This window comes from Balaenoptera borealis (assembly GCF_965194805.1).
Source record: "Balaenoptera borealis genome assembly, chromosome: 19".
Lineage (NCBI taxonomy): Eukaryota > Metazoa > Chordata > Mammalia > Artiodactyla > Balaenopteridae > Balaenoptera > Balaenoptera borealis.
The window spans coordinates 16483650-16502316 of record NC_138878.1 but is presented as its reverse complement, the minus strand read 5'-3'; the positions used below and the strand labels follow the sequence as shown (position 1 = coordinate 16502316).

The window sequence follows — 18667 nt, the reverse complement described above, 5'->3', positions numbered from 1 at the left end:
GAGCAAGGAGTCTTAGTCACTGGACTGCCAGGAAGTCCCCATAGAGTTTTAGTTTTACAAGACAAAAAGTTCTGAAATAGATGGTGCTGGTGGTTGCACTGTTTTACATTCCCAGGGTTATAATTTCTTACATCCAAATCAACACTTGTTATTTTCTGTTTTTTTGATGATAGACATCCTAATGGGTGGGAGGTGGTATTTCATTGTGGTTTTGATTTGCATTTCCCCAGTGACTACTAATGTTGAGCATCTCTTCATATGCTTGTTGGTCATTTGTGTGTCATCTTCAGAGAAATGTCTATTCAACTCTTCTGCCCATTGTATAATCAGGTTATTTGATTTGTTGTTGAATTTTAGGAGTTCTTTATATACTCTGGATATTAACCCCTTATGATTTACATATCTTTTGTTCTGTTGGTTGTCTTTTCACTCTGATTGTGTCCTTTGATGTAGAAAACTTTTTAAGTTTGAGGTAATCCCATTTGTCAACTTTTGCTTTTGTGGCCTTTGCTTTTGATGTCATATCCAAGAAAGTATCACTAAGTCCAATGTCATAAAAGCTTTTCCCCTGATTTTATAGTTTTGGGTCTTACGTTTAGATCTTTAATCCATTAAGAGTTCATTTTTGTACATGATATAAGGTAAGGGTCCATCTTCATTCTTTTGCATGTGAATAGTCAGTTTTCCCAGTACTATTTGTTGAAGAGACTGTCCTTTCCCTGTTGAGTGGTCCTGGCACCCTTGTCAAAGATCATTTGACTATACATAGAGTATACGCAAAGGTAGTTGTGTCTATGATATTTTGGAACTTATTTTCCCACTATTTATATATTCCTAAGATTTAGCCATATGGTGTCACTCTAGTAAGTGACCACATTTGGATATCCACCATCTAGGACATTATAACATCCTGGAACCTCTCCTTGTAGACCCTCCCAATCACTGCCTCCTTCCTCATTCCCAGAGGTACTGGCTCTCTTGACTTTAACACTATAGATTCATTTTGCCCTTTTCTTTTCTTTTCTTTTTTTTTTTTTTGGCAGCACCGTGCAGCATGTGGGATCTTAGTTCCAACCAGGGATCGAACCTGTGCCCGCTGCATTGGGAGCTCGGAGTCTTAACCACTGGACCGCCAGGGAAATCCCTTGTTTTGCCTATTTTTGAACTTTTTAACAAATGAGTATCACAGTATATATTGTTTTGTGTCTGGCATCTTTTGTTCAATATATTATATTCTTTTGTGCATATTGCAGTGCTTCATTCTTTTTCATAGCTGATTAGGATTCTATTGTATGATTATACCCCAGTTTATTCATATTCTCCTTATGGATATTGGGTTGTTTCAGGTTTAGGGTCATAATGAATAATGATGCTATGATCATCTGTGTGTGTGTATGTGTGTATAAGTTCATATATCTATACACATTTCTCGAGTATATACTTAGGGAATTGATTTTATTTTTTTAGAATGAAATTTTTATTGAGATAACAAGATTCATATGCAGTTATAAAAGAAATAATAGAGAGACCCTTTGTACTTTTTACCCATTTCCCCATACTGGTAAAATTTTGCACAACTGTAGTACAATATCCTACTCGGGATATTGATACTGATACAGATACAATCCACAGATATTATTGTGACTTCCCCAGTTTTACTTCCATAAAACTGGTCTTAAAGAGAAAACAAGATGGTTTAATTTGTTGAGTCAAGAATCATTCATTCTTGATTACAGTACTCAACATGCAAATTACATTTAACTGTTGGTATAGAATGGCACACTGCTACTTCCCTAGGACATTTAATTCAGACAGAATTATCCCTGGGCAACCGTTATCTTTGTATCTGCCAGCAATTGCCCTATCTTCCTTCTTATAACAGTATGTAAACTCTCATATCCAGAATAACTGGGTCCTTAGTTCAGCTGAGTGGTTACATACAGTACAGAACCATTGATTTTTTTTTTCCACCCCTGTGTATTTAATATATTCTGAGATCCAGATCAAGAATCTCCCATATTTAACCTATCTTTGGTCATCCTGAAGGCACTTGAGAATCCAGCAGTATATCAGGGTCATTAGCTTTCCCTGGACAGTATTAAGAGATATAGAAAGTTTGCTAAGTCTGTCCTGGCCCTGAGTATTCACTCTGAAAAAGAGTTTATTTGAATAAAGTTTTGACTCATTTGCTCTTTATGTCATTCTGTAGGCTCAAAATGAACAATACAGAGAGACTTGTTTTGCTCATACATAGTTTCTAAATTTTCAGTAATGAAAATTATTAGTTTTTTAAAGGAAGTTATAAAAATACTAGCACATAAATTAAATATAAAAATACAGGATATTCGGATCCCAAGAAAACGGGAGTTTACTGTGGTCTAGAAGTCAGGCTGATTGCACATGATAATTAGTTATAATTGGCAATGTTTCTTCCAAAGATTGAATTTTTGCTAAGTTTTTATATATTATCACTAGCTTGAGTTTCCCCCTTTCTCTGCCTTTCATTTCTACAGGCACCAGAAGGAAATTTTAAAACATTTTAAAAATAGCTCTTTCCTTACAAGTCACCCAGCACACAGGCCTCGTTTCTTCTAGTTTCAAATATAAAAAAGAACCTGGGTCAGACAAGAATGATCCTTGTTGCATGCCCATCAGTTCATGCATTTTCCTTTTTATTCTGTGAGTCTCCAGTGCAAACAAAAGCTAAAAGGTTAAGGACTACTCCAAGTTCCCAAGAGCTAATCCCTGGTTGGCCTTCAAAAAGAGGTCTGTAATTCATTTTTGAATATGCCTTCCAAGTGAAGGCGTTTGGCCATGTGCTCCTCTTTGACATCACCTGGTGCCCTCTGGTGATCTGTTAGCTCCAAAACTTTTCACTTTGTCTTGAAAGCTTTCTTGGTATCTGTGGTGGGCATGGCCATGGCTGCTCCAGTCATCTGTGTCTCCATCATTCCTGATTGGTCATTGGCATTATCTTGGCCCACATTTGGAGAGTGAATGCTCTGAAGCCCAAATACACAGCAGAAGTACCAGGATGCAGCTATCAATAATGGGTAGTTCGATTCCTTTCTGTAGCATAGGCTTACATAGGGTCATTGGAAATAACACTTTGTGATAAAGCCTAAGAATGTCATGTTGATCCATCCACCAATAAGAATCACAGCGAGGACATTTGTGACATTCTCTTTCATCACATCTGTGAGTATCGTGGGATCAGTTGTAGGAGAAGGTGGTATTATTTTCCCCCCCCTTTTTTTTTTTTTTGAAAACTCCATCCTCTGGGTTCTTGAAGTAACATTTTTATGTCAAGGACTGTTTGGGAATATAATTTCCATTTTCCCTGAGGACTGTGCTTTGAATTAGGACTTAACTAATTTCAGATATTTGCTCCTGGGTGAGCTTCTTGTCACTCTGCAGTAGGATAGACACCTAGTGGTGGATCACACCCCCAGGTGATGATAAAGATGGGCTGGACCACCCAGAGGCTCATGTCGGAGTTGAGCAGCAGCTCACTGAGAGCCAGTCCGACCAGGGTCACGGGGCTTCTCCTCCCTGGGGCACTGGGGCTCCTCTTGGGATTCTCCTCAGGGACTTTTCCGTCCTGCAGCCTGGGCATTATCTTGGCTCAGGGCTGGCCTGGGCTCTGCTGTGGCCTCAGGCCTAGTGCATTGCCACTGGCTGGGCTGCTGTTTGATCTTAAATAATGTCTGAAGTTTATAGAGTTCTAAAACAGTAACGAAGGGTTCCCTGAAATATTTTTGCTTGCTCTAAACCATCTGTATTAAGACCACATTTTGGAGTGAGAGTTATTTTACTAAACCCTTTTTTTTGACCACTCTGACCCTCCTTGCCTCTGTGAAAAAAAAAAAGTAGGCTATAAAACAGTATATACCATATGAATTCATTTTTATGAAGACACAAAACCTTTTCATCACTGCCTAGTACATTAAATTGTAAGTACTCAATAAAAATTGAAGCATAACAATTGAAATGGTTGAATGAATGGACAGGAAAAATAGTTTTATGCACCAAAATGTTAACTAACTGTACTTATTTCTGTTATAAAGCTATAGTTGATTCGTTATTCTTTTTTTTTCTCATACAGTAGGAAAAAAAAGTATAAAAGGGTTTGCTTATTTATTTATTTATGATGAGAGATTGGTGAAAATGAAAATACTTTATAGTTGTAGAAAGAGCTATGTAGGGAGTCAAACTCATCCATTCTCTGGAGTATCTCAAACAACTAAGACATTTTGTTATCCTTTTACTCTGAAAGGCAGCATAATAGTTGGGATGTGTCATAAGGAAAAAATATCTTCCATAGTTTAGATACATAGAGCAAGTTGGGATGCAATTCCAAAAATAATAGCTTACCAGGGCTGAGAGTGTTCAGATGTAACAACAGTTGAGTGGCAACTGTCTAACTCTTGCTTCAAAACAGCATGCTTAATGCTGGGGTGGGAGACCCATCACTGGGTGGAGACCTTTTAGGAGACAAAAATAGAAGTTTCCTTATCCTCATGGATCTCAGAGGCAAGTGACTGACTGGGAGGTTACACTTAGAGTTTTTGTGCTTCCGTTGAATTCATCTTTAAAGTAGGGATGATAATATTATTCCTGCTTAAAAGGTTGTTATAAAAAGTAACTACTGGTTCCTTAAAAAACTAAAAATAGAACTACCATAAGACCCAGCAATCCCACTACTGGGCATATACCCTGAGAAAACCATAATTCAAAAAGAGTCATGTACCAAAATGTTCATTGCAGCTCTATTTACAATAGCCAGGACATGGAAGCAACCTAAGTGTCCATCATCGGATGAATGGATAAAGAAGATGTGGCACATATATACAATGGAATATTACTCAGCCATAAAAATAAATGAAATGGAGGTATTTGTAGTGAGGTGGATGGAGTTAGAGTCTGTCATACAGAGTGAAGTAAGTCAGAAAGAGAAAAACAAATACAGTATGCTAACACATATATATGGAATCTAAGGGAAAAAAAAAAAAAGGTCATGAAGACCTAGTGGCAAGACAGGAATAAAAACACAGACCTACTAGAGAATGGACTTGAGGATATGGGGAGGGGGAGGGGTAAGATGTGACAGGGTGAGAGAGTGGCATGGACATATATACACTACCAAATGTAAAATAGATAGCTAGTGGGAAGCAGCCGCATAGCACAGGGAGATCAGCTCGGTGCTTTGTGACCACCTAGAGGGGTGGGATAGGGAAGGGTGGGAGGGAGGGAGATGGAAGAGGGAAGAGATATGGGAACATATGTATATGTATAACTGATTCACTTTGTTATAAAGCAGAAACTAACACACCATTGTAAAGCAATTATACTCCAATAAAGATGTTTAAAAAAAAAATTGTTTTCTGAGTAGGTAATACTGTACTTGGGAAACCAATTTCAGAAGGGTGTATAGTGAAAAGTCTTCCTTGCACCTGTCTCCCAGCCACCAGGTTCCCTTAAATGTTTCTGGAGAGATTTTATGCATATGCATGCATATGCATGCATATGTATATCTGCTTTTTAAAATGATAGATGATAGCACATTATACTAACTATACCTTTCTCTTGTTGAGTACAGAGTATTTCCTATCCTTATCTCATATAATACTCACAATAGTAGTTAAGATAGGTACTCATATTGTCTCCATTTTACAAATAAGGAAACAAAGACATCTCAATTTCTTAATAACTTATCCAAGGTATATAGCATGTAAGTTATAGATAGAATCTACTTTCTAGATATAGAGGCAGTTATTTTGGTATTATTTATTTATTTAGCTTTAAAGTTTGAAACCATTTCAAACTTACAGAAAAGTTGCAGGAATAGAATAATAGTCTTTCTTTGGCTTTCCTAACCTTGATATTTTTGGAGATCACAGCTGGTCGTTTTGTAGAATATCCCTCAATTTGCGATTGTCCTAGGTTTCCTCACAGTTAAACCCACATTATGCATTTTTGGCCAAAAGACACAGGAGTTACGTTATTTTCTCCCCATTGCATCCTGTCGTGGGGTATGCAGTGCTGATTCGTCCCATTGCTGCCATTAAAGGGAGAAAAGGGAAAAGAGGAGAGGGGAAGGGGAAGTAGCTTACATTAGTTAGCTTTTCAGACAGCCCTGTCTTCAGTATATATCTTTTCCTTGTAGCATCCTGGCGGAGAAGAGGTTCTGCTGGAACAAGCTGGTGGAGATGCAACTGAAAGTTTTGAAGATGTAGGCCACTCCTCTGATGCCAGAGAAATGCTCAAACAGTACTATATTGGTGATGTGCATCCGGTAAGAATTAGCTGAGCTCTAGGAGTGCTTGTAGAGAGAGGAAGCTATCCAACAGCCACAGATCGTGATGAGGGAATGAGTTACTAAAATGGAAATTCGTTCAACCCAGCCATCAGGCTAAATTTTCTCCAAAATCATCTAGCCTTACTGTGCTAAGATAGAGGTTCTTGTCTGTAAATCAACACATATAGTGTCTATGAAAAGGAACTGATTTTGGAGGTGGGGTTATTTTTGATCGATTTTTTTGTAATGCAGTTATTATCTCTACCTAAAATAGTGGTTTGGTTGTTCTTGCAAATTCATTGCTAAAAGTGGTAACTATGGACTTTTAAAACCATACCATTCTTACAGGGGACCCTGATATACTCAGAGTCAGGGATGCAGGGGTGGGGGAGTGGGCAGTACCCTTCTGTAGACCCTGGCATCTCCCAGGGAATTACTACTACCAGAATGTAGTCTCATGTTCCAAAGTTAGAAATAAGCAGGTAATGAGAGTTCGTTTAGCTGTGTCTTAAAATATTATTTGTTTTCCTCTTTAAACAGAATGACCTTAAACGCGAAAGTGATGGCAAGGTAAGAAGTCCTCTATTTCTCTTGCGTCTTTCAAGTGTTTATATTTCTATTTACTCAAATAAAATTGCTTTTTTTTTTTTTTTAATGTATTGTAACAAGAGAAGTGTTTACTTTTCCCCCAAACAAAAATCCTGTTTTTCAGGAATTTGGACTCAGTACTATCTCAGGAAAAAAGAATAGCTGAGTCTTGAACAGTAGGAACATTGTGTTCATGCTTCTATTTGCTTTTTTAAAAAATTGAAACTCTAAAGCCATGCCCCGTATTGCTTTGAAAGAAATTAGTTTATAGGTTCAGTTATAGAAAAGTATTTCTTATTCTTACATTTAATAGTATAGATGATAATAATTGCTTCTGTGTTGGAAAAAGAATTGGAAGGTCGATTTACTCTTGCAAGTCTTAGAATGAGTTGTAGACTGGAACAATTGAGTAATTGACTGGAACAGGCCTTTCTGTCCCTGTTCCCCTATGGTGTAGGCTCAAATAGGCCTACACACCCTTCCCATTCACACAGTGATACCGTAAAAACAAAAGATTAAATATTTGAAAACCTTAATGTGTACTGCATAATGTACCAGGAAGAAAATATGAAAGCATTTTTGCTTCCCACAAGCTGGATGGTTCATCTCCCTTATTCCCCCACTTTTTTCTCGCCATTTTCCTTGACTCTTCCCCTACCCTGTAATTTAAAGGGACAGCAGTTAGTTGTCACCCAGAACATTATGGAGGCAATGTTCCCTCCTCTTTTCCTCCTTCTAGCTTCTTGCTTCCCTTTCCTCATTGAGCTGGTATTACTGAACACGTGTGACACAGCAATTAAAGTTGACCTAGACACAAGAATTCTTTCAATTCAAGAGATTGCTTGATGGTATCTGCCACCTGTTGCTCTGCCATCCAGAGTGCTTGTGTAAATTAACTCTTCCGTCTTGCTGCACTCTGCTACTCTGAACTGTTGAATTGTTTATGAAGGGGGCATGAAATAGTTCTTTAAATGCTTTGTGAGCACTGTTGGTTTCTTTGTCCTCCCCTCCTAACACATGTGCTATCCATTCTTGAATCTTCACTTGTGTAATTAAGGTAAAATTTGAACTAAGCATGGCTTGTTTGGTATATTGAACATGTCCAGAAACCATTGCTCTCAGAGGTCAACATTTGATTCAAGGGATGTTCCCATTTGTACAAGAGAAGCACCTTGTATCCAGGAGGCATAACCCACTTCTGCACAGCACTGTGAGAACACCCATTATATTTAAGACAAATAAAATTGTGGGGGAGTTATAATGTCTAGAAGTCTACCAATTGCTTCTTGTTGCCATTTTTCTTCCTTGGTAGTATAGTATGTAGTTAGGACCATTCTTAGGAATGGAGAGCAAGCAGTGTTTTTCAAATTCTATTCCTTGTACCACCTGTATTGTAATCTCTTGGCGTGTTTTCTGAAATGTGTATTTCCTGGGCTGCCATTACTACTACTGATTCATGATCTCTGGAGGTGGGAATTTGCGCTTAAAGTAACCCAGATAGCCAAACACCAGACTGTGCTGAATGACATGCCCATCTTTTTGTTTGAAAACTTAGGGAACTTTAGTTCTCTTCTGTGGAAAGCACTGTCTGCCTTCTATATATAGGCCAAAGAATTAACTAGAGATGTCTCAGATAAATTAAAACTGTTGAGCCTTGGACTTTCTGTAAGAAATAAAGAAAAAGAAACCCTTTTAACTGGTGAGATTTGGTGAAATTCTGTAAAAATTTAGAAGTCTCCAAATGTAGTTTGGCCCCAGCCTGGCTTAAAGAGTGATTAAAGGCAGTGTTTTCAAGGCTGTTTTTATCATGTCTGCTATACCCAAAGGATAGTCTCCATTAAATAGTGAGTCTGATGATTGAGTGTTTCCAGTCACACTGCTGTACTTCAGGCAGATCCAAGACCACCTACATAGGTTGTCATTGAGCTATAGTCCAGCCTGATTTTAGTTCCAGGAAGAAATTCTTGATCCTTCACGTTTATTTCTTACATGGGTTTTAAAGAGACACTTCTGTGTCTAGGCTGCAGGTGTCTCTTTTCTTATTTTTTTTTACATTCACCATGAAGAAGTAAACGTAAAGTTCATTTCATTAATACTTTCTTTTGGTTAAGGTTTCAGAACCTCTGTGAGGAAGTGATTTTTTTTTTTTAATGCCTAATTAAGAGGTGTCTTCTGCCTTACGCGACAGTTTTCATTTTCATTCTTCCTTTATTTTTCTGCTTCTCTCCTCCCTCCACAGCTCCAAGCTCCATGTCTCTTCCCTGCCTGAAACTACCTCGCCACCCCCTCAAAAAAACTTTTTAAAAAAAAAAAAACACCCAAAACATGCTATTCTAGAGTGTAAATCAGAAACTTTTTCCCAGTATTTTGGAAACTACCTTTCATACTGCTTTTGCTATGACACGAGTAAATAAATAATTGATGGTCACCATTGTTTCCTTGTTAGACTGATAATGCCTGAGGTTCAAGACCCTGAAATGTTTGTTACAGTACTATAACTTAAAAGCTTAAAAACTACAGATCTGGCAACAGATGTTTTTCTTACCTGCTTCAGTCAAAGATAACTAACTAGAATTAAAAACCCTTTTTGTCTCTAAATCTCTACCTGGCTGGATTAGTCCCCATGCTGAGAGCCATCAATCTTCCATTCATACTTAAGTTAACACTTTTCTGGTCTGCTTTGAGTTATGGAAACTCACCTTAGAAACAGTGTTTTCTGTGCCAGTTTGCCTGCCTGCCTACTGTGCTAAAGTAACCTAGACACATTTGTGGTCCATGAGGTCTCTCTTTGGCTTATGGGTTTACTTCTTGGTTAACATTTTTATCACTCAGTCTACCTTCAGTTCAGGAGATAAGGAACATACAAATGCTAACCTGACTAAAAAAAGTGGCACCATTTCATTCATTTATTCAACAGATATTATCTAGGTGACAGTTAAACTGCTTCACTAGTCAAATCTCATTACAGTGCATAGACCCAATAACCTGACCATTTTTCCATTTAACTTTTTTGAATGGGTAGTTTGTGGTGTACATGGTTAAAAATTCAAATAGTACAAAAAGTGTGCTATAAAAATGACTGCCATCGCCAGCTCTGTCTCCCAGTTCCCCTTCTCCTGAGGTAACCAGCTACCATTTTCTTGTTTACTCTTCCAAAGAGATTCTGTGCATACATACATATAAATAGGTGGATGGATGGATAGATAGACTGATAGATCAGTAGACAGACCAACCATCCCTTCCTTTAAAAATCTCATAGGTGCTGTTCTGCCCCTTGCTTCTTTCTACTAAAAAATTTTATCTTAGTGATTGTTCCTTATCAATTTATAAAGATCTCTCTCATTCTCTTTAATACTTAGTATTCCATAGACAAAAGCTTTGATGAGATGACATTTGCTATAACAGGATTTGATCTGTTTCTTTTTTTTAAGGAAGTAAGATTGTCTCTATAAAGGCTTAACATGGTTATTTTTGGGTTTTTTTTTTTTTGGTTTTTTTCTGGTTGCATTGGGTCTTCGTTGCTGCACACGGGCTTTCTGTAGTTGTGGCGAGCAAGGGCTACTCTTCATTGCGGTGGCTTCTCGTTGAGGAGCACGGGCTCTAGGCACGCAGGCTTCAGTAGTTGTGGCACACAGGCTCAGTAGTTGTGGCTCACGGGCTCTAGAGCGCAGGCTCAGTAGTTGTGGCACACGGGCTTAGTTGCTACGCGGCATGTGGGATCTTCCCAGACCAGGGATCGAACCCATGTCCCCTGCATTGGCAGGCGGATTCTTAACCACTGCGCCACCAGGGAAGTCCCTTAACGTGTTTCTTAAACTTCATTTTTTAACTTAAAAAATTTAACTTTTGAAATTTAGTGAACTCCATCTGTGTTAGAAGCAATTTATAACTTGCATTTAAAGGCAGATACATTTTTTTCTCCCAGGTGCTACAGACTTTTGTTATACAGTTTTCTATTACATGTACGTAAAGTATTATACATACATAGCATTCAGTTTACCTTCTCTTTTATGGGAGGGAAACTAAAAAGAATGCATGCTTTATAGTTATGTAATGTAGTTAGTTGGTTGCATCATAGTAAAAATTTCCTTTTAAGAATTGTTGAATATTCCTATCCTATCTACAACCTGATTTATTAACGTTTAAAATGGGTATGCAGATGCCCTTTAGATGAGTAGTGCTTGCTATTTACCAAAGAATGTTGTATGGTGGTTTCATTGTTGCCTGTTTCTTTTTCCCTAACGTGTATTTTGTAACGTAATCTTTTGAAATAAAGCATAGAATGTAATGGCAAGATCACTCTTGAAAGACAAAATACCCTTTCCTGAGGAATCTGAAGGCTTAGTGTCTTCTTGTAATGCTTTATTTAGAAATGATGTGTAGTTTTGCAAAGCAAGATGTCAGAAGGACAAGGTAACATCTTTTGCAAATCAGCCCTACAGTGTTATAACAAGTATTTCACTTCTTGGGTCCCAGTAAATTAGTGTCTGAGTGTTTTAATTTTTTTTCTTCAGTGATGTCTTATGTATCTTATCATAATGGGTTCTTGAGAGAGTTGTATAGAAATTTGTTTTAACAGGTGTTTTTCATCTTTGAATTTGCCCTTATGTACAGGGAAATATTATTTATATGACTGGGCTGACTCTAGGGATTTATGCTTTACAATACAGTAATTGTTAAACTGTATTCTCATCTAGAAAGAAATTTTAGTACATTAGAGCGTCATGAGAAGGCTGTCCTCAAGATCCACACCACATGGCCATGAAAATATTGAAATCATATACTTTCAAAACTCAGACTTTTTAGGTTGTATGATGAACCTAAAACTAAAATTTATATAGTGTTAGCTAATGTTACACAGTCCATTGTATTATGGGGGAAAAATCCTTTGCAGTAGTGTTTGAAGCCCAAAGTTCCCAAGTTGTTTTTCATAAGTTTCTGGCCACATAGAAACCAAATTATTCTAAATAAAAAGCTGCAAAAACTACCAGACCACCCAAATACTCATTAAATTTGCTGAAGGTGTCCTGTGGTTTAAAATCCACTTCTTCCAATGTTAAATACTTGGAATCCTCTTGGAATGGCGAACATTCAATTTAGGAATTAAAACATAAGCTTCTTATATACCTTATATTTCCCTTTTATTTAAACCTCTGAAAGTCTAAGTATAAACTGTTTAGGCTGAAGATACACATAACGCTCTGTCTATATGTTTGAATGCATCATAACTATAATTTTGGCCCATTGTTTCCTACGTTTATGTTCTGGTGACAAAGTACGCCATTCCTTAAGCATGTGTTCTCCTCCCATGTTTTTTTTTTTAATAAATTTATTTATTTATTTTTGGCTGCGTTGGGTCTTCATTGCTGCGTGTGGGCTTTCTCTGGTTGCGGCGAGCGGGGGCTACTCTTCATTGTGGTGCGCGGGCTTCTCATTGTGGTGGCTTCTCTTGTTGCGGAGCACGGGCTCTAGGCGCGTGGGCTTCAGTAGTTGTGGCTCGCAGGCTCCATAGTTGTGGCTCGCGGGATCTAGAGCGCAGGCTCAGTAGTTGTGGCGCACGGGCTTACTTGCTCCATGGCATATGGGATCTTCCCGCACCAGGGCTCGAACCCGTGTTCACTGCATTGGCAGGCGGATTCTTAACCACTGTGCCACCAGGGAAGCCCTCCTCCCATGTTTTTTCATAAACAGGGTTCATAGTGAAATTACCCCCCCACTGACCCCCAAATCCCTTCCCATATGTTTGCCAATTATGACATTTCTTTGTCATTCTTTTAACCACATCAGCGAGGGTTAGTGCTCACGGCACACTGTCTCTCGGGAGAGTATCTGGAAGAACACATCTTTACGTACGTGCTGGAAAACAGAAACATCTCTGTGTGGTTGTGCTCCTTCAGTCTTCCTTCTTGGACGTGGGAGAATGGTATTAACTTCTCTCTAGTCTTTAGAAGTCTGCTCTTGTAGGTTTTGCTAAAATGCCCTTGGGTCGGAAAATTGTGTTGAGTTAATTGAATATGACTTTAGAATTCAGGTTCATCTGATTTGAGCCTTTCAGTTCACAGGTGAGGAAACTGATTTATCATTGAGCTTGAGGATATTAGACATAATTTCAGTTATAATCAGCTTTAATAAAAAGGTTACTCAAATATTATGAAATATTTCCTCTTGTCCTACAAAGTCCATGTTAGTATTTGTATGTATATAAATATATTTATTTACTTATTTATTTTATGAGGGAATTAAAGGCTTAATGAATCTTGAACTTTAGGAACCACCGTATTTAAACAGTTGATTTCTGTTAATTTTGGACTAAAATCAGAGTAGACTTAAAGCAATCTGGTTGTTTGGAAGTGGATTCCAGACTCATTGGAGAATAAAGAAGCATGCATATTAATCACTTGGTAAGGCTTTTGGTAGAACTCTGGATTTGAACTGCTCTCTTGTAACTAAAATCATATAGTATTGCAATTACTACTATCCATGCCAAAGATGGAGAGCAGTCACTTCTCCTGACCAATCTTGCATGTAAATTAAAATGTGGGCAAGAACATAACCAGCCAAGATATGCCTGAACACCCACAGGGGTAAATTAAAGTCAATCATAAACTGTAGGAATTTCACCTAAGCATCTGTTAGATTCAGCACAGAGCTCTGGAGTGGAAATGAGAACGGGGGAGCTGTGCACGGAGAGAATGGCAGGGTGAAGATGAAGGAGGGTTTTGTGTTAATCGAACCCTTTTCTTCTTAATTTTGTTAAATTAAAAATAACTTATTTGGCTTCTTTCCAAACTTGGCTGAGACACTTGGCTACAAGAGCAGTGCCTTAAAAAACTCTTTCGTTTATAGTTGATTAAAAGCGGAGTCACTTTGGCATTTATTTGGCTCTTGGTATTCTAAAGAGGATAAGCTTCCTTCTCTTTTCTTTCCTAGATTGCTCTTAAAACAGGGGTTGAGGTACTTAGTTAAAAGAAAGAGAGGGAGGGAGGCAGGGAGGAAGGAAGGAAGGAAACCATGTATATTTTAAAATTTTTATTGCTTACTAGGAACTATTACAATTTCAGTATATTACGGTCTTGATTCGTCTGGTCTCTCTCTCTCTCTCCCCCTCTGTTTCTTCTCTCACTTGCTTACTACGTTGTCTGAGGCTCAGTCTAGTTAGCACACAGCAGTGCTTTTGGTTGTAAAAGAGGCTAAAAACTGAAATCTAGAGAATCCATTTATATGAACTAACAGATTTAATGTGGTTATAGATTAAACATCATAATACGTATATTACTCCGTTTCGCTTTCGCATAAGCCTTTCAGATTACCTCTGCTTTTTTTTTTTTAATACTAAGTCTACATTTTTTGTTCCATAAAATCATTGGTATATGTGTGGATAAAGAAAGCATAAAAGACCATGGAATTTTCTTGATAGAATTCAATTATTTCTTGGCTACTGTAGTGGAATATTTAAAAAGGCAACGTTGGGCTTCTCTGGTGGCGCAGTGGTTGAGAACCCGCCTGCCAATGCAGGGGACACGGGTTTGAGCCCTGGTCCAGGAAGACCGCACATGCCACGGAGCAACTAAGACCCTGCGCCACAACTACTGAGCCTGAGCTCTAGAGCCCGCGTGCCACAACTACTGAAGCCCATGCGCCTAGCCCATGCTCCACAACAAGAGAAGCCACCACAATGAGAAGCCTGTGCACCGCAACGAAGAGTAGCCCCCGCTCGCCACAACTAGAGAAAAGCCCGCGCGCAGCAACAAAGACCCAATGCAGCCAAAAATAAATAAATAAATAAATTAGTTTAAAAAAAAAAAAAGCTTTAAAAAGGCAACGTTGTGAGATGCACACACAACCGTCATTACCACCCCAGCCTTCCAAATCTGCAAAACACTTGCTGTATTTCTCAAAGATTGACCGTAACATGTTTTAGCTAGCCTGACTCATTCTATTCAAGGAGAAATGTCCCAGATTGTTATCATCGGGGTCTCAAAGAAGTGTAGTAGTATATTAATAGGATTTATCTAAAACTTTTTATTAGAAGTTTTACTTGCCTATAGGCGATTTCTTTCAGGTTTGGGGCATGTATTCATTTGCATGACAATGTTTTGGGTATATGAAATTAAAACTTACCTCATGGTCTGCTCTAAAATATCTAGGCCAGTATGTATGTAGGGTTTTTGGGAATCTCGGAGGTTACTGAAATCTGTAGTTATGTGTCCATACCCTGGCATATTACTGCATATTGGCAGAGATGATCTTTTGGGCAGCAGTAACTTATGCTAATGGGTTATTGTCCTCTGGCAGTAAGTTAGCAGGCTTTTTTGTACTATACAACTAATTAATGAAATCCATAACTTCATTTGTTATTTACATAAATTGAATTTAAAAATTTAGTATCAGCTTTATTAAGGTATAATTCACATGCCATCCAGTTCACCTAAGATGTATAAGTCAAGGGTTTTTAGTATATTCAGAGCTGTGCAACCATAATCACAAATTAATTTTGGAACATTTTCATCACTCCAAAAAGAAACCACGTAACCTTTAGCAGTCATTTCCCATTTCCCTCCAGCTCCTCTTCTCTCAGCCCTAGGAAACCACCAATCTACTTTTCTGCCTCTCAGTTTGCCTACTCTGAACATTTCATGTAAATGGACTTTATATAATACATGGTCTTTGGTTTCTTACAGTTCACGTAACATTTAAGGTTCATCAGTGTTGTCGCATGTATAAATACCTTGTTACTTATTACTGCCAAATTTTTGTTTTTAAGTTTATTTTGGTATTTTCTTTCCTCTAACTCCATTCTTGCTGTTTTCATTGTGAAATAAGCCCTAAGGTCTCTAATCTTAATTATTATCATTTCAGAGAGTAAAGCAGTTCACTTCTCTAAGCCACACAGCAGTCATCTGCATGCTTTTGAGCATTTCCCAGTTGATCTCTATGTTACAAGACAGAAGTTTTTATTTTTTAAATGTGTTTTCACAAAATGTGATCTTAGCTACTGCCAGTGGCAAGCCCCAGTGAACCAGGCTTACCATTGTGACTGCAAATTAATTCATTGCAATATAGTTTGTACCAGTGGCTTTTTTTGTTTGTTTGTTTGTTTTTTACAAATAAAATGAGTTTAGGTCATTTCTCTACGCTTTCATTAGTGGTTCTTTACTAGGGAATACCAGTATATTATCAGAAAAAGAATTCCTAGTCCTCCCATCGCAGATGGATTTGTAAACATCAAATTGCATGAAAGATGAAGTTCTGTTATTAGCTTCAGAGTTTGCATGACTATTCGAGAAGATTTATATACTCTGTGTTAATCTTGTTTGTTTGTTTGTTTTTGAACATGCATCTTCTTCAGGACCCTCCGAAAAATAATACGTGCAAAAGGTTGGTATTCCCTTAATAGATTTCCTTATGCTCAACTTACTGTGTGGCAAAGAGGTTCTTCCATAAATATACATGTGAAACATAACTTAGAGTACAGTTTGACAGCTCATTCTTTTTTGGTCACAATTACTGCAAATTCAGTAGTTCCTTAGCTTTAGCAAAATTAATTTTTACAGTTTTAGTCATCTTGAGTAATCTCAAAAAAGTTCTTGCCTTGAGTAATTTTTAAATCTTGTTGTGACATAAATTAGAATCACATGTAGGAAGAGGTAAGTATGCATGGACAAGTACTACTGTTAATTCAGGCCCACAGTCTCTGCAGCTCAGCCAAGCTATGCAACTTCCACTAAAAACTTAATCCCATTTAATCCTCACAACCACTCTCTAATCTCATTTAATCCTCACAACCACTCTGCACCTACCTTACATATTATAAATGTAATAATAAATGTAAAAATGTATTATTACATTTTACAGAAGAAAAAAATTGTGTATTGCAGTCATGTTCAGGAATGTGCGTTTTCTCAAAGGTTTACTTATCCCTTGCAGTAATGTTACTAACACAGTAGTATTAGCCCTGAAAGGTATACATTTATCATCCCTTAAGTGTCTCTACTTGAGATAACTGTAGAATCCTTGGCTTGTAAAAATTTATAGAGATTATATAGAGCTATTTTATCTTTCTGAGATCCCACTTAAAGCATTTCATAGAGAGAGAGAAAATGTGTCTTTTTTCCCCGTAAAAGTACCATGTCTTTTTTGTTTGAGGTGACGGACAGAATATTTTTAAAAAGTGGAAATTAAAGGAAACTGTTAGTAAATTCAGCTTTCTTAATATTAAGGATTTATGCTCATCCAAAAGCTCCATAAAGAATTTGAAAATACAGGCCATAAACTTGCAGTAGACTTACACTACACTTAAAACTGATTAAAAATTACTGTGTGGAATACATGAAGAATTTTTACAAATCAATTAAAAAATAACTTAGTAGAATATGAGAAAAAGACTTAAACAAGCACCTTACAGAAGAGGAAGCACAAATATAAACATATGGGGAAAAAAAGGTTTAATTTCATTTGTCATCAGAGAGATGCAGATTAAAATCATGGGGTATATTTCACACCTGCCAGATTGGCAAAAATTTTTTAAAATTCTCAAAATAAGAGGAGTTGTTTAGGAAGTGTATTACCAATATTCTTAGGCCCTCTTTAGGGTCTTAGGGAGATGTAAATGGGTACAATCCCTGTGGAAAACAATTTGGCATTATCAAGTAAATTTGACAATATAATAACTTCTGACCCAGCAGTTCCATTTCTAGGGATATATACATACTCAAGAGAAATGTGTGTACAAGTATACCAGCGAACACGTACTAGAATGCTCATAGCAACATTATTCAAGATATTAAAATATTGGAAACAACCCAAATAACCATTCATTAGTAAAATGAATGAATTCATTCTGGGATATTCATATAGTGGAATACTTCAAAGCAATAAAAATAACTGAGTCACAACTATGTGCAATAACCTGAATAAATCTGAATGAAGAGAGTTCTGTCTTATGTCCAGGAAGTTGTTGTTGAACCTGTATCTCCTTTGGTGCAGGATAGGTGCATTTCCTCTGGTTCTGTTCTCAGTGGCCGTAAAGTTACAAAGGATTATATGAGGATTGGTGGTCAACCATTCTCAGTCTTGTGCACTGAAGACTTTATCTTCCGTGTTTTGAACTCTTTTGTCCCTTGTGGCTGTTCTGGAAGATACCTGAATTCATTACTCTTCTGGGGAGATTACTTTTTTAAGTTTCCCTGTGCCATATTGCTGTTGTACATACTGACCAACTTGCTTGTGTCTTTAAACAAAGCTGCCTGGCTGACATTCTAAACTTATCCAGAACAGCTTTCTGCCATACTTAAATGTACAAAGTGCTAGACATGTTTAGGCAAAGAGAATCATTTTTATTATTGAGCCTCAGCTGGTTTTTTGGGCTTCAAAGCCTTTTAATACCTAGACCGCGTATGTCATAGTGGAGGGGCGGCCAGGTCATTTGGCTCACGGAAGAATTAGAACTGAAAACCAGCAGTACTAATAAGCTCTGTTAGAGAAGAAGGTTTTTTTCAGCTGTGTGGCTTGCGGGATCTTAGTTCCCCAACCAGGGATTGAACCTGGGCCACCGCAGTGAAAGCGCAGAGTCTTAACCGCTGGACTGCCAAGGGAATCCCCAGGAAGGATTCTTTTAAGGAGAATAATGACTGTCCTGAAACTCTGAGGAAAGTTTCTTACAGGACTTTTTAAGCCAACTACCATTTATTTAACTTTATTAGAACTATCAGTATGTTGTGTGTGTGCATGTGTGTGTGTCCTTATTAGTGTCTGAACTTAAGTAGGGATTAAGAGGATGGG

The 18667-nt window shown here is 37.6% G+C and overlaps 1 protein-coding gene across 3 annotated transcripts in view; it reads left to right on the top strand.

Annotated features, from left to right (window-relative positions):
- CYB5B (cytochrome b5 type B) overlaps positions 1-18667 on the top strand; it is a 32646-nt gene that overhangs the window by 9519 nt on the left and 4460 nt on the right. For all 3 annotated transcript variants that reach the window (XR_014238020.1, XR_014238021.1, XM_082369998.1), the window contains exons 2-4: positions 6167-6295; positions 6839-6868; positions 16236-16264. Coding sequence is in view for 1 of the 3 variants with exons in the window: in XM_082369998.1 (XP_082226124.1) it covers positions 6167-6295; positions 6839-6868; positions 16236-16264 (188 nt within the window). In the remaining 2 variants the exon portion in view is untranslated. The remainder of the gene's footprint in view (positions 1-6166; positions 6296-6838; positions 6869-16235; positions 16265-18667) is intronic.